This window comes from Martes martes (genome assembly GCF_963455335.1).
Source record: "Martes martes genome assembly, chromosome: 9".
Lineage (NCBI taxonomy): Eukaryota > Metazoa > Chordata > Mammalia > Carnivora > Mustelidae > Martes > Martes martes.
In genome coordinates, this window is record NC_137896.1 from 39,538,561 (window position 1) to 39,554,838 (window position 16,278).

The window sequence follows — 16,278 nt, forward strand, 5'->3', positions numbered from 1 at the left end:
GTTATACCAGCGGTTCTCAAACTGTGGTCTTGGGAACTTCTTAGAAATGTAAATTTTCAAGCCTCACTCAGACTTACGGAATCACAAACTCTGAAACAGGGCCAGAAACTTGATTTTTAATGAGCCCTCCAGATCATTGAGAACCACTGTTTCACACTATAAAATTAAAGCACTACTTCAAAGAAAAGGATGATTTCCAGATTATTGGGCTGAGCCTCTGACAGCTCAATCTCTACCTTGACTGCATCCACAAGAAACCCCGAAACCAAAAGCAGTGAAACATAGCAGGTGGTTGTGCAAGTGAGCAAACAAGGCCAGCCTTCCTTCCCCTTCCTGATGGGACATTTTCCAATCTTCTGTCTCCCGCATCTGGAGCTCCCATCCCCCTGGATCTATTTTCAGAATGATCATTCATCTAAGTATTTCAAATAAATTTGTACTCAGTAATGAAGGATGATAAATAAAGGGGCAACCAGAAAATAAGGAAGCACCCCTTCAAAAAGCCTACTGGTAAATATCTGGCAATCTTGGGGAGGCAACACAGGAGCACCTTCCAAAAAGTAAGACATGAAAGGATGCCCCCAGAAGAGTAGGAAGGACGGGACTGAAATTGAAGCAGTAATTTGAGGCATCACCGTGAACACCAAAGGTCATGGTGTTTTATTTATTATTGCAATTACAAGAACAGTAAAACTGCAACAGGCAGAGGGGGTCCATGCAGTTTGCCAGCCTTCCATGTGACACTGTTCCCCCTCATCAGCACTTCTGGTTTCCGGAGGCTCAAGTCTAACGAGCAGCCTCAGCAAGTACACGGATTAATATATTTGCCCAAGACAGAACAGTTGAGAGCTGGCAGTTTTTGATAAAGACATGTCACTGCTGGTTTTGTTCTTTCCTGGAAGGCCTGCGAGCGGAGATGGTGAAATTCTTGTTATCACTTCCACATGGGCTGTCTTCTTGGCACAAATGAAGAGACTGGGGGGCTGCAGTCATTCGTCAACTACTGAAACAAAGAAAGGTGGATTCCATTATTCCACGGGCCCCGGGGATTGGATGTCTTCAGAAGCATTCAAGAAGGAAGAAAGCTAAATGTTAAAAGGCCTCAGTGTTGATTAAAAAGTGAGATCAAAAACAAAGCTCGGGTGCTCATGCATTTATCACATGTATTAATTGTGCTGCTATCTTTAGTTTGCAGAATAGGATGTTATAAAGAATGCAGTGACCGTTCTGCCATGTTGAAAATGCCCATTATTAATATGGATTAAGAAACAAAGAAAAATCACCAAGCAATGAGTTATGCCCATCAGAAGGTTTGTTGATGGAGTGAAACTTATCCTTTATTCTCACTCCAATAACTTTTGAATAGTTATTTATAGGGCTGCTGTTTGGTGAATTTCCAGCTGCCCAGGGCTATAATGTGATTCTGCCCACCCTAAAATAGGCCTCTCTCTTTTTAGTATTTTTACAGAATTTGATAAAAAGAAATCCTTGGAAATGATCACATAACCCCTGGTTTATAATCCTTCAATGGATTCTTCAGAGCATGCTCAGCCAAGGATGCAAAATCTCACCACTGTTGATCCCTGTGACATTAACATACACTGTTCACCCCTTAGTCTCTGAGTTCTGAACCCATTGCCTTCCTCTCCACATGTAGCCTTCTCACAGGTTGCTCACCTACCAGGAACAGCCTTTTCACTTTCTTGGGGAAACTGTACCCACCCGTCATATAGCAGCTCATACAACTCTCATTCTAGGAAGCCCACCCCTAGATCCCAAACCGGATCATGACCCCAGTCATAGGCTCTCAAAGAATCTTGTAGCTGTGCCTTAGAGTAATAAATGATTAATGTGTATCTTCCAACATAGAGGCCATTGTTTGCTCATCACTGTATCCCTAGCACTTAGCAGAGTGCCTGCCTGGCTTATCACGGACAATAAAAGCCATCAAATTTTTTGAGCAAGGAATGATACAGTTGGCCATGTTTTAGAAAAATAACCCTGTAGTAAGCCTAGAGGTCAAATTGAAGAATGGAACAATTAATAATAGAGATTTTGTATAAGGAACTATTGCAGTTGTCTAGGAAAGAAAAAAAGAAAAAAACAAAATATATATATATATATATATATATATATATATATATATATATATAAACTGTATATCTATAAATCTAAATTGTCCATTGACTGACTTGCCGAACATTTATTGAGTGCTTACACCGTGTGTGTCAGATACGGTGCTGGGTACTGAGACAATTAAAAACTCTATTTGGAAAATGGAAAAGAAGGGATGGATTCCAAAGACACTTTTGAGGTAGAATCGACAGAAGCCACCAAGCAATTTTTGATATGCAAGAAGGAATTCAAGAGGAATATAAAGCTTCTAGCTGAGTGACTAAGTAGAGGGTGATTCTATTAACCCCATGTTAGGACTTCAGGAAAAATAGCAAATCAAGACACAAGGCAGACAGCACAAGTTTGAACATGTTGAGTTTTGAGATACTTGTCAGATTTGCAAGTTTATCAACTGGTACAGTCACAGTTTCTGGAAGAAAACGTCTCTGTTCAATGAAGAGTTTCTGGTTGATTTCGAAGGTTGGCCTGTGAAGACTAGTAAAGAGACAAAACCCACCTAAAAATATAAAAGTATAGTTTTTCCTTGAAACCAATGGTTTCTTCCTTGACCTTTAGAATATGCATATTTTGAATGAGTGAATGTAATCAATTGATTTTTTTGGCAAAGAAATGCTAAAAAAATATACTTCACAGATAATGTAGAAGAGTCATAAGGAGGAACATATATAGAATATTACTGAGTGGCAATAGATTAAATTGATACTTGCTATCCTACTGGTTCTGTGATAATGGTATGCCTTAGAATATATATTAAATCTTGATAATATATATTATTATATTTCATAAAACATTTATATAATGTTATATTTTATATTTACATTAAATAAAATGACAAAATCTGTATAAATATAAAATGTTATATAAAATATGCTTTTGTCATTTTAAATATACAGTAGTACAGTTTGTTCTGTGTTTTTATCTTTTCTTCTTCTTAATATATAACTCTTGCATTTTTCCCTTTAAGGCAATACTTAGGAATGTATGTAACCAGCCAATACAGTGATAAATATGTCTTTCGCAGCAAGTTTTAAAATCTCAAGAGATCTAGAAGAGGCATGAAACTCTAACCAGATAAATCCATGGTATATTGTATGAGCCAAATGCTTTCTCTAAAATGAGAAAGATTCAAATCAGTGACAAGGAGACGCATGTGGGGCTTAAGCCAACTGTAGAAGGACACAGGTGTGCATCAGTACCACAAATGCACACAGAATTATCTAAGAACATCTTGCCTTGCCAACTCTAATATCACATGAAATCTGGGCCAAGTGTGCAGCAATATTGAAATGTACCAACTCTGGTATTGCTTTTCTGGTATCTAGTCTAGCAATTGCATTTGCTTTTTGTTCAATAAATTATTTCAATACTGCAGTAGAATTTAATAAACTAAGGTTTATTGCTCTTGTTTGTCTGGAGATATTTTCACTGACTTGTTGGTTAGAAGAAAGATTTTTTTTCCTGGCTTGTCCAACATATTGATGACTCATATTTTAACAAGATGAAATTCTGGTTTTACATATTCACTCAGTAAACACCTACTTAGAAACTACTCCATATGGATCATGGTGCTAGACTTTGGGTATGAGACATAAAGTGATGGCAAGAGAAACCTATAGCTGAAAGGGAATATAAGATGGAGAGCATGGCATTAAGCCAAATTTCTCTCTTCATCTTCACATGGCATATATCCATATCCAAGGTTCCCTTTTTTATGAGCACACAAATCATATTGGATTAGGATTTCATGCCATTCTGGTATGTTCTTAACTTCACTAATTATATCTACAATGATTCTTTTTCCAAATAAGATCACATTCTGAGTTACTGGTGATTAGGACTTCTACATATGAATTTTAGGGGGCACAATGCAATCCATAACAGAGTGCTACTCATGCAAAAAGATAGTCCAGTTTTAAAAAAAAAAAGATAGTCCAGTTTTTGTGTGAAGGGATGATAAATTCATCATTAGTTACATTAAATTTGAGGTACCATGGGAATATTCAAGTAGTGATTTTTTTTTTTTTTTCTGGAACTGGGTCTATGAGTCTGGAACACAGAAACTGGTGCCTCGGATTTGGGTACACTGCCTACTATAATCTCTTGTATTTCTCTCTATACAATATAAAATTATTATTATTATTTTTTTAAAGATTTTATTTATTTATTTGTCAGAGAGAGAGAGAGAGAGAGAGAGCGAGCACGAGCGAGCACAGGCAGACAGAGTGGCAGAGGGAGAAGCAGGCTCCCTGCAGAGCAAGGAGCCCGATGTGGGACTCGATCCCAGGACGCCGGGATCATGACCTGAGCCGAAGGCAGCCGCCCAACCAACTGAGCCACCCAGGCGTCCCACAATATAAAATTATTTAAATTATACTAACAGCAGAGCAGAAATTTGATTATTGGAAATTCAAAAAATCAGAAGGAAAGAGCCTAGTAGACAAATATAGAAGACCCTTCCCAGATTAATTTCAACAATTTGGCATTCATGTGATGAGTTTTGATTAATGGGAAAGCAGCCCACACTTGGTGGAAAGAGCTGAGTATTTGATTTTCTGCAGAATATTTTGATTCTGTAACATGACTGACACATATCCATATGCCTCAAAGCAACATCTTATGTGATATTGAGGTTTTGCCTGACAGTTTTCTTCAGAAAGCTCAGAAACGTTTATCCAATTCCTTAATATGTTTTTCTTTAATAGATTTTTCTGTTGGTAGGGAAAACATTTCTGAGAAAACATTTCTTTTTCATATGTATGACTCTCTATTGCCTGACATAGTACCTCATACGTGGTAGGTGCTAAATAAATCCACTTGCGGAAGAGCTGTTGTGTCAATGTTTGAGATACAGTCTTTGAAAAGAATCCCTATAACCCATGTTTGCACAGACTTTCATATAATGCTCTCCCTTCCCCTCCATGCCATGTGGGAATGTGTTTGTTCATTTAAAAGCCCGAGCGATGCTAGCCAATGAGCCTATCTTGGGTGTTCAGGCTTTTTTCCCCCCCAGTGGCATGAGCTCTATTGTCAGCATCAAATAATTGTTGGAAACCTCTAAAGTTGTGACCAGTGTAATTCATGCAAATGAGGGCCCACTCTGTGCCTCCCCATGTGGCAGGCACTTTAGGGTTATAAAAAGAAACTAATCAGATGGTGTCTGCTATGGAGACAGTCAAAACCTAAGACTATGGGGAGTCAGACTGACTCTTCAAATCCCACTCAGCCACTCTGTGACCTTGAGCAAGTTATGTGAACTTTGTAAGCCTCAGTTTCTTCTTGACAACATGGAGATTATAATAATACCAACTTCTTATGGTTATTGTGAGCTCAGTGACTATAAAGAGATTAGGTCATATAGAAAAGTTCATGAAATAGTAGATATTATGGTCAGGATTGTCATCCTAATTGTCATTATATTAGAGGTCTGAGAACTCTGTATACTTGCGTAGTCCTATTAAGAAAGCATTTAAGAAATTAGGATCAACGGGGAGATGACAGCATAATTGTCTTGAATATTTAGAGAGGGGCTGATGTGGGTGCTCATACAATCTAGGAAGAAGGTAAGACTTCAAAGGCACTTCAGCGATGGATTGCTTTAAAAAGATTGAAAAGACAGAACAATAATATACTATCAGAATTCTACTATTTCAGGCTCTTGACTGATTTTGACTTCTCTGCAATCTGTTCCTCAACACAATTTCCACAGATGCATTGGTTCTCACAATGTTTATTTACTATTGTAAGCTTCATCAAACAGTCAAGTGATTTCTTAAAAAATAGGGGCCTTGACCTTTGCCTTTCCCTTGGCTGGGAACTTAATCATTCTTTGGTGGATAATACCCACTCTGTTTGCCAGCCCAGGACTTGTGGCTGGAGTTCGCGTGATGGATTCGCCCATTTTCTCTGAGGCACAGCACTTCCAATCAGAGCAAATGACTCTTTGGAGCTCAGCCTGCTGGCAGAGGGTGAGGACCTGGGAGCCACTGAGGAGTTCCTTCTGGGACTGGGCTTCTGGGTTGATGTCCCTGACCAGCGCCAACATGGAATAAACACAGACAAGCAGAGATTTAGAATTTTTGATCTCTTAAGAAACAACTGTAATTTTCACCCCTTTCAATAGCTTTCTATATATATATGAAACTGCTTGCTACTGAAATCCTTTTTTATTTTTTATTTTTTAAGATTTTATTTATTTATTTGAGAGAGATAGAGCACAGGCAGGGGGAGACGCAGGGGGAGAGGGAGAAGCAGACTTCCTGCCAAGCTGGGAACCCTGACATGGGGCTCGATTCCAGGACCTTGAGATGATGACCTGAGCGGAAGGCAGACACTTTAACATCTGAGCCACCCAGGTGCCCTTCCTTCAGTGTTTTAAACTGATTGCCGGGGGGGGGGGGGGGGGGAGTGTGCCATATGGGCTTAAATTTGGTTTGAATCCATCAAACCCAGGTGCAAATATATTAGTTGTAGTTCCATGAGCAAGTTACCTAGCTTTTCTAAGTGTGGGTTTCCTCATCCGTTCAATGGAAATCGGTAACAACGCTCCACTTACAAGGTTAGAGTCAATATTAAGGATATAGTATATGTGCCAAAACATGTTTGGCACATAGTAGGCCTTCAATAAAGTGTAGCTGCTATTATTTTAATGGTACTGCAGGCAGACGTTCAAGTTTTCAGTGTCACAACCATTGAGGGATTGTACTTCTGCTGCCAGGGATGTCATTCCCTTGACTTACAAGTTATGACAGAGGAAAGATGGGACATCCTGCTAGAGAGAATGGAAACTTAAACAATGGTTTCTAGTCATGCGATGAAGTAATGCTTTTTTTTTTTTTTAATTGCTTAGTTTTCTATTGCCACAATTTTAAGAAGTGGCTTAAAACACTGAATACCCCCCCCCCCACCATAGGTGGCTAAAACAGCAAGCATTTATTTGGCATATGGATCTGTAGGATTGGCTGAGTGGCTCTGCTCGTCTCAGCTGTGCTTGCTTATGTGTGTCTGGGAGTCAGCTGGCTATTGGCTGATCTAGGTAAGGCTTGGCCAGTCAACTGTCTCTGTTTCACCTGTCTTTCATCTCCTTCTGGGACAGATGGCCTGCTCAGGCACATTCTCATGATGATGGCAGATGTACAAGATTGGGTTGGTCCAATAACTCAAATGCTTTGCAAGACTCTACTTGCATTGTATCTGCTAGCGTGTTATTGGCCAAAGCAGGTCACATGGCTGAGCACAGAGTCAAAAGGCAGAGCAGGTCACCCTCCCCACACTGGGAGATTACTGCAAAATCCTGTTGAAAAACGGATGGTTACAGAGTAGGGAAGAAGTGGAGACATCATTGTACCTACCACAGCTCTAGAGTAACATACAGCCGATAGGCCCGTCACCTCAAAGCATCTAGATTCTGAGAAATAGACATTTGCCCTAATATTGATTGTTTCCCTGAAGTCATATAGTTTGCTTTAGTACCTGACTATACCGTCAATAACAGCAGCACAGCAGAACATCTCAGTCATTCTCAAATAGCCAAGGACTGAGCTGAAAGAAATAACTCGACCTTTTATCTCAAGAATATAGACTCTTTAGCCAGTAGCAGAAATTATCCCTAAGTGTTTTGAATAGGTTCTCCCTGATTTAATAGCTAGGATGGTGGGGGTTGATTATAATTTTCTGTGTAGCCTCTGAATTATGCCATGGAGATATGTGTAAGACTAATTTGTTTGAAGCATCAGAGAAGCCATCCAAGACTAGATTTCCTGGCATTGTCTTTCACTGTGAATAGAGTCAGACTTGGGTCCAAGAGCCAAATTCAGTGTGAATTTGGTCATGACTACATCAGTGCAGTGCTGGAGGCTTTGACAATCTCTGGGTGACCAAACACCCCCTTCTACTAAGCCCATTTCTGCATGCGTTTCTAATGTAACTCAGGATGGAGCTGTCCTGCCTTTTGTTGGTATCGATCGTACATCTTTGTTATTTTATTTAATGATTGTTAGGGAAAACAATAGATATATGTAGCTCAAATAGCCAACCACAGCAGCTGGTTTTTAGAGGAGGCCTATCTTGCTTTTACACTTTGACTTCCAGCCCTCCCCAGCCATGTTCTCCAGGGAAATTCCTTAACCCACTGAGCAGTGGTGGGGTCACATTCTAGGCTTCTGTGCCCTCATTTTCATGCCGCATTCCTCAGAGAGGCCTCGAGTACTTTAGGAAGCTGATAGAGTTTGGCTGTCATTTGAAAATGTTTTCCTTCTAACTGTTTTCATTTAGAAGCTAATTTATACTCTGCTTTCAAGTAGGCTCAACTCCATTTCACATCTCTGACATGTAGCTTGCACTGCAGTGACTGGGATGGAAGGAGACAATTCAATCAAAGGATGTTTTCTCCATGGAGGAAATGAGTATTATTTGTTCATCTTGCAATTCAGGATTCTGGGCAAATGATGATGTTTGGCAAAGACGCTGGCAAGACAGAAAGACAAATAAATTGCATGATGTGAGAACAGCCTCCTTAATATTAAGGTTTCCTTAAACCAGTGGGTTATTGGCTGCAGGCAAAATATCAAGCTGCAAATCACTGGTTTGCAACTCCTTGATGATCAGTTGTAATCCCAAGAACATATTTAATTTCCTATTTAGTCCTAATTTCTCTTTGTTCCTTAATGATATTTCTCTCCACTCAAAATAAGCCATCTGTTGGCAGCAGCCCACAGAAAACAGATACTGCACATGCAATAATCTTGGAGCGAGGCTGTTACATTGGGAGAATGAAAAACGGTCTCTCTGGAACCATGGGGTCACCTTTAAAATACCCAATTTTCCTTTTTTTGTTTTTTGTTTTTTGTTTTTTTCATTCTGGCCATACATTGTATTGGAAATAAATCTTGTTCTGTTGTATTTTCTGAAATGTTTGTGACCGGGGACAAAGCTTTGTACTCAAGGGATAGAAAGTTTACAGCTTGGCTGGTAGACACACTTCGCCATTTTTTAACCCTCAATTTAATAAATCCCTGGATTTACTGTGTTTTAGGAAAAAAAAATCTAACTGGCCATGCACACCAGAAATCAAGATGATGACAGGATAATTCCTTCCACTGGAAGGTTGTGAGATGGACAGGCTTTGTACAGAAGAGCAAACTCTATGACATTGGGAGTGGGCAGAATAGGACGTATTCAGTTCACCCTGTCCCCATCCAGTCTTTGACTACACCCATCTTTTACCTGTATCTAAACAGCATTCCTAACAGAAAGAGAGGGCTCTTTTTGACTAAGAGAAACATAATGCTAGCTTGCACTTCTTGAACTTTAACTATGTGCCAGGCAATGCATAAGTGGTTATGTGTGGATTTTCTCCTTTACTCTCTCAACGACCCCATGAAGCTTCTCTCAATATTTGCATTGTAGAGATGAGAAAAGAGTCTCAAAACTCCACAGCTATTAAGTGTCAGAGTCTGGATGACAACCTGGACAGCTCGATTTCCAGGGATCTCCACACTTCAGCTAAAATTGGGAATGGATTTAACAATGAAGATGTTATATCCTGAATACCTGTAGGAAACCTCCAAGAATAAAGAATTCAGGTTCCCTGAATTTAGAAAGTATTAGAAATTCTGAGATGGACACACAAAGCACATCAATGTAAAGGTGAGAGAGGTAGAAGAGATTTGATCTTCCTTTTTGCTCCCTCGTGTTTTGAAATATGATTCCTTTTGATGCCATTTCTTCCATGGTTGCTGCACTTCAACTTTAGATGACTTTTCTACCTCCCAGAGCAATTAAAAGGTAATATCACTATTTTACCATGTGAAGCTCGACACCTGATTCATCTATCACTCAGCCTGAAGGCATATTTTTCATACTCACCTGGGTGCATGTCAAGTAGTGAATTGATCTTTTTTAGGATTCAAAAGGAATTCCCTTTTCCAAGGGAGATTCAGGTGAGTGAACAAAATTAATATCCCTGTTACTCTCCATCTCCTTTAATTAGTGAGCCAGAGAGCTAATAATTATCTCACCTGTCAGCTATCTTGACAGCTCTCTGTTGAGGCAAAAGCAAAGGAAACCCCCACCCCCAATCTCAAACCCTAGCAAATGCTATCAAAGTCTCCACCACCAAAAGTCTACTTAAATTCCACTGGTGTGACCTTCGTCTTTTGGTTCCAGTTCCCTCAAACCAATGTCTCCAATGCTTCCTCCCTCCATCCTGGGTAATCTAAGAAATGTCACTACATGGTGAACGTTGCCTCATCTCACAAATTTCCCCTGTCAAAATATTCTCAGCAGTACTAGACAGATGGAACAAATCCAGGGAGCAAAACAAATGCTACCACAGCTTTTAGAGCACTCCAAATGTAACAGTACTAGCTGTTCTTATCTCATAATATGCCCACCGCCATCATTTTTCCCCCTAACAATCTGTCCATGATGACAAGTTCTATTCCATTTTCTTGGTGAGGGATCATGTCTCTAAGCCATATGCTGTAACTGGAAGACTAGCCTTTAGATTTCTGAGTGAGTGGAATCGGACCTCTCCTCTTACCTCCCATTATCTTAGTACTTATCTCAGCCTGGTATCCCTGAGCAAACTAAAGGACACATGTAATCTGATCACAAATTTGTAGGACAGAATAAGTCGTCTAATTGTTTTCCTCTGGTTTTTTGATTCCGACTTTTAGAGGATGGTCTGTCTCCTGCCATGAGCTGACACGGTGCTACTGACTGTGTAGGAGAATTGAGCAGCTGGCCAAGACAGATGGATTTCTGTGTTGATCCAGTGAAGTTTCTCCTGTGTAAATCTTCATTTCCTCATCATGCCTGTTAGATGTCCTTCATTTCAAGAACCCGCCCTCTGCCCTGGTTTCACCCGGTTTAGTAATTGTTCCTGAATGAACTGTGGTTTTTGTGTAAGCACCCTCTGAGGGATGTTTGCAACTGCAGTCAATGGTCAGTGTTGAGAGTAGCCACCTACTGTGCTCTGAATCCATCCAAATAGTTCTTCTTTCTTTAATGTCTACGTACATCAATCCATTTATTTATCTGTCTGTGTGTCTACCAATCCATCCACTCACCATTCATCTATCTCTCCATCTGTCTAGTCATTTAATATTTCTTAATATCTGGACATAGTCTCAGAACTTAGCTTTGCTTTGTTGTCTGATAATATAAAGGCAATCTAACTTTTATCCATTACAATTCATCCAGTAAAGTGCCTGGATAGCTCAGTCAGTGGAGCATGAGACTCTGAATTCATCCAATACAGCCTTCTTTTTTAGAGCCCTAACAAAAAATATTTGCAACTCCACAATTAAAACATAGTGGTTCTATAACATATCACCAATTCCTTAATACTCCTCCCTTTGAGAGAAGTCTTTGTTCACTTTTTTGAATCTGGGCCAAACTTAGTGCTTTTTTACTAATAGAATTAAGCAGAATTAATGTGCAGTTTCCAAACCAAGATCTGTAAAGGCCATGTATCTTCTACTTGGTTCTCATAGATTGTTGTCTCTGGGGGGAAGTCAGCAAACACACAAAAAGTGCTAATGCTTTGAGACCAAAGGAGAGAACATACATAGATATTCTGGCCACCAGTCTAGTTGAGCTACCAGCCAAAAACCAGCATCAACTGTCAGTCATGGGAGTGAGCCATCTGGAATATCCAGACAAGTCAAGCTTTCAAATGATCCCAACTCTACCCATATCTAACTTCTTCCTCATGACAAACCCCGGGCAAGAGCTGCCACCTAAGCCCTTCCTGAATCCATTAACCAAAAAATCACGAGACTACTAAAAGGGCTGTGTTAACTGCTAAGTATTGGATTAATTTGGTCTGAATTAATGATAACTGAAATAAAAACAGTATTTGACTAGTAAATTATTAAGGACTTCAAAGGAATGCTGATCATTTCATTTTTTAGAAATCGATTATTATTATTTTTTTTACTTTTCACCTTTCCACTTTAAACTGTATTTATTTTGTAAGTTTTGCTAGATAGAGATTGAGACAGAAACAGATCTAAAGTGACTGTCTATCAATATCTTTTCCCCATGGGATCATATGATTTGCACAAATATGGAGAGAAGACCTTAGTTTCATGAGTTTGCAATGTAATAGGGGGGGGAAAATGATTTTTAGGTCATCCACTTCAATTTATTTACTCCTAGGTTAGGACTCATTTATATATTGGGGGGTACATCACAGTTATATCATCTATATACCTCACTAGATAGTCTCTAAGTGTTGGGTAGTGCAATTCAATATAGACTGAAGTTTTACTTTGACCCCAAAGTCTCATCTCCAGTGGGCAATATGGAGCATTGGCATTGCTGTAACAATTTTCTAGCTCCTCTTAGAAAGAGTTCACTTTTCTCATGTCTGCTCCAGCTTCAGTCATCATGTCATATAATCCAAGAAGTTCCCCTTTGAGTCTTGCTATGACACCCATTTAGCATGTGTTGGATGATCTTTTCACCATCAGGGAATATGTTAACTCAAACAGGTATTGTCTGCTCACTTGTCATGTATTTGCATATCAAATTTTTTTTGCAGAATTTCCGAGTATTAAGCATTAAGTTGGAGACCTTGACACTTCATTCACAAATACTTCAACATATATCTTCTAGGAAAAATTATTTTTTATATATAACCACAAGGGCATTATTATCATACTCAAGAAACATGGCTCTCGTATAATATACAATCCATATTCAGATTTCTCTAGCTGTCCCAGTGATGTTTTCTGGGTTTGTTTTTAATAGAGTACCCAGAGCATTGCATTTAGTTGCCAGGTATCTTTATCCTCCTGTAATCTAGAAAGATTTCTCCATCTATCCGTGTGTTCAGTAAAGCTGATATTTTTGAAGTGTCAAGTCCCATTATTTTTAGAATGTTCCGCAACTTGAATTTATCTTATTATTTCTTCATGATTAAATTCAGGTTAAAAATTTTGGGTAAAACTATTTATAGATGATATTATTCCTTCCCAGTACATCACATCAGGAGGTGTTTGTCATCCATTAGTCTCATTATTTTGAATGTAAAGGTGATGTCCTTCATATTTTTTTTCATTGTATGGGTACATTTTTCCTTTAATAATTTCTAAGTGATCCAAGAAGTGACACTTTGAGACTGTGTAAATATTGTTTTCTCATCCCATGATTTTTTTTTATACTATGGTTTTAGCATCTACTACTGAGACCTACCTGCATCAATTACTATATTAGTGATTGCAAAATGGTGACCTTCCCATCTACTATCAGAGATAAATATCTCCTGCGAGGGCAGACTCACAGAAGGGCAGGGACATCAGGCAATGTGGAACAGTGAAGGCGTACAGAGGTTCAGTTGATCCATATTTAGACTTTCTCCATCTCTCCTGTCTTTAGCCTCAAGTTTTGTCCCTTAGTTTATAGGTACCAGGTGTCTCCAGTTCTGAGTCTTCTCCAGAGTTCTCTGACAACTGTCACTGGCTTCTTACTAGTTATCTCCTCTGCAGGCTCCTATGTTTTAATTTTTCTCCTTTACTCTGTTACCTCTCATCCCATATGTTTAAAAAAAATGTTGGCTTTCCTTCTCTTCTGTCACCTCACTTTTCAATCTCTTTTTTCCTATGGGCTCTTATTTATCATCATTATTATTTCACCATCACTTCAGTGAACTTTCAGAAAGGACAGAAAAAATGTACTTAAGACCTCATGTCTTGTGTATTTTGGTATTTTTAGTTTTGATTTTCACAGACAAATACCTTAAACCATTCACATTGTATTGTTTCATGTACAAGAATATTTCCTCCCTATGTGGCCTCATTACTTTTCCTTTTTATTTATGATGACTATATAAGCATTTGTTACTTTCATATAAGGAGAAAATTTTTCCTCAGTTTATCTGCATACACATTTTTTTCCTTCAAAGAAATCTATGACTTCTTTTCTTTTCTTTTCTTTTTTTTTTTTTTTGGAAAGTATGTTTTATTAATTAATCAAACCTAAGAAAGGTTTGGTGAGTATATGGAGTAGAGAACCTATATTTTCCTCCCTCCACATTTTTACTAGAAGTTCATCTTTTTCTTGGAAGACAGTTAAAGAAATCAGCATTCCCTTGCCAGAAGCAGCATCTGGATCTTTGGCATAATCCTCAGGTTGTTTTGTTGACAGCTTGTAAGCTTGTGTAGCTGCTCACAATCTTTGCTTAGCTTTAAAGACCCTCTGAAATGTTTGAATTTTTTCCTACCCAGTGGTCACCTAACTGTGGATCTGGTCTTCGGCCAGTTCTGATGTCTTAGAGACCTCTCATTATTCAATGATCCTCTAATCTGCTATTAAGTGGATACTAGAAGTAAAAAGTGGGAGGCACTCCAGATAGGGATTTTTTTTTTTTTTTAATGTACTCTGTAATAATGTGCCACAGCTGATGCTGATGCTGGCTTATCTGTTTGCCCTTGGCCTGAGTCTGAGTCTACCTGTAGCCCCACTGGACTGTGCCCCTCTATGTAGGCAGCTTCCCATTTCAAACCCGTCTATCTCTCTGCTTCCTTTTCTAGAGACTTTTTCAGTGGCATGGGAGTTTTTCTCAGTTTCAGTGAAGGGTAACCTGGAAATAATAAGAATTTCGTTCCTCCAGGGGCATCGGTAAGGGATAGGAATCAGTGAGGAAGTATCCTGGTATCTCAATCACTCACTGAGACAGTTTTAAGAGTGTCCTGTGTGCACACTCAGAAGAAATCTGAGCCCCAGTTACCCATATTTGTAACTTACTCATTAATACTTTTTTAAAGTTTTTTTTTTTTTTTAAGATTTCATTTATTTATTTATTTGACAGAGAGAGAGATCACAAGTAGGCAGAGAGGCAGGCAGAGAGAGAGAGGGAAGCAGGCTCCCCGCTGAGCAGAGAGCCCAGTGCGGGGCTCGATCCCAGGACCCTGAGATCATGACCTGAGCTGAAGGCAGAGGCTTAACCCACTGAGCCACCCAGGCACCCCTCATTAATACTTTTTAATTAGATTTTCCATCCTCCCCCTCATTTCCTATTGCCTCCCCTTGTACTTCCGAGGTTGATTTTTCAAATAAACTAACTGCACTTAAGTCTGTCTCAGAATCTGGTTTTAGGGAAACTGTTGCAAAGATTTAAAATGTTCCAGAAAAAGTGCTATCACATTTTGTTGGAAATTGACTCTGCTTTGAGAAAGTGCTTAATAAATTATCCTTTAAAATATTGATCATTATTACCCTTCTTTTAATAGGCACCTGGTGAATTTATAGTATATATAAAAGGGTTAATTTATTTTTGAAAGTCTCTGGAATTGTGCTGTGTGTCATGCTTTCTGCTAGGGGCTGAGAATACACAAGTGAACAAAATAAACATATCCACTGCTCTCTGTTATAGAGCTTAAACTCTAGTGGTGATATGACAAATACACAATCAGTTATGATGCAGGTTGGGACATGCAATGGTAGAGGAAGTCTCATTACTGGAGTAGTGAATGAGGTCAGAAAGACTGTCTTCAGGGGTGCCCAGGTGGCTCAGTTGGTTAAGCATCTGAATTTGCCTCAGGTCATGATCTCGGGATCCTGGGATCAAGCCCCATATCAGGCTCCATGCTCAGCAGAGAGTCTGCTCGTCTCCCTCTCTCTCCCTCTGCCCCTTACCCTGTTCATGCTCTGTCTCTCAAATAAATAATCGAATCTTTTTAAAAAATAACTGTTTTGGGGACGCCTGAGTGGCTCATTGGGTTAAGCCCCTGCTTCGGCTCAGGTCGTGATCCCCGAGTCCTGGGATCGAGCCCCGCATTGGGCTCTCTGCTCAGCAGGGAGCCTGCTTCCTCCTCTCTCTCTCTCTCTGCCTGCCTCTCTGCCTACTTGTGATCTCTCTCTCTCTGTCAAATAAATAAATACAATCTTTAAAAAAAATAAAATTAAAAATGACTGGTTTTGTTCATCCCTCTTTCTCAACCTCTAGCATAAAATCTAGAACAGAGTGGAAATTTCAGAAGTATTTCTTGAGTAAAAAGAGGTATATTTAATTATGAGTTATATTCAGGAACTGCAAACATGCTCAGTGTGACCAGAATATACCAGGTAAAGGAGAGGTATAGAGATGGACAAGGGTCTGGACTTGTAGTGCCTTAAATACTGTGTTTAGGAATGGGG

The 16,278-nt window shown here is 39.2% G+C and overlaps 1 protein-coding gene across 5 annotated transcripts in view; it reads left to right on the top strand.

The window, feature by feature from the left end:
- MACROD2 (mono-ADP ribosylhydrolase 2) overlaps positions 1–16,278 on the top strand; it is a 1,916,992-nt gene that overhangs the window by 1,470,753 nt on the left and 429,961 nt on the right. The window contains exon 9 of one of the 5 annotated variants that reach the window (XM_080814556.1): positions 903–986. The exons of the other annotated variants lie outside the window; for them this stretch is intronic. Coding sequence (XP_080670682.1) covers positions 903–923 — 21 coding nt within the window. The 3' untranslated portion in view covers positions 924–986. Of the gene's footprint in view, positions 1–902; positions 987–16,278 lie in introns of those variants that run through there. 5 annotated transcript variants of the gene reach the window in all.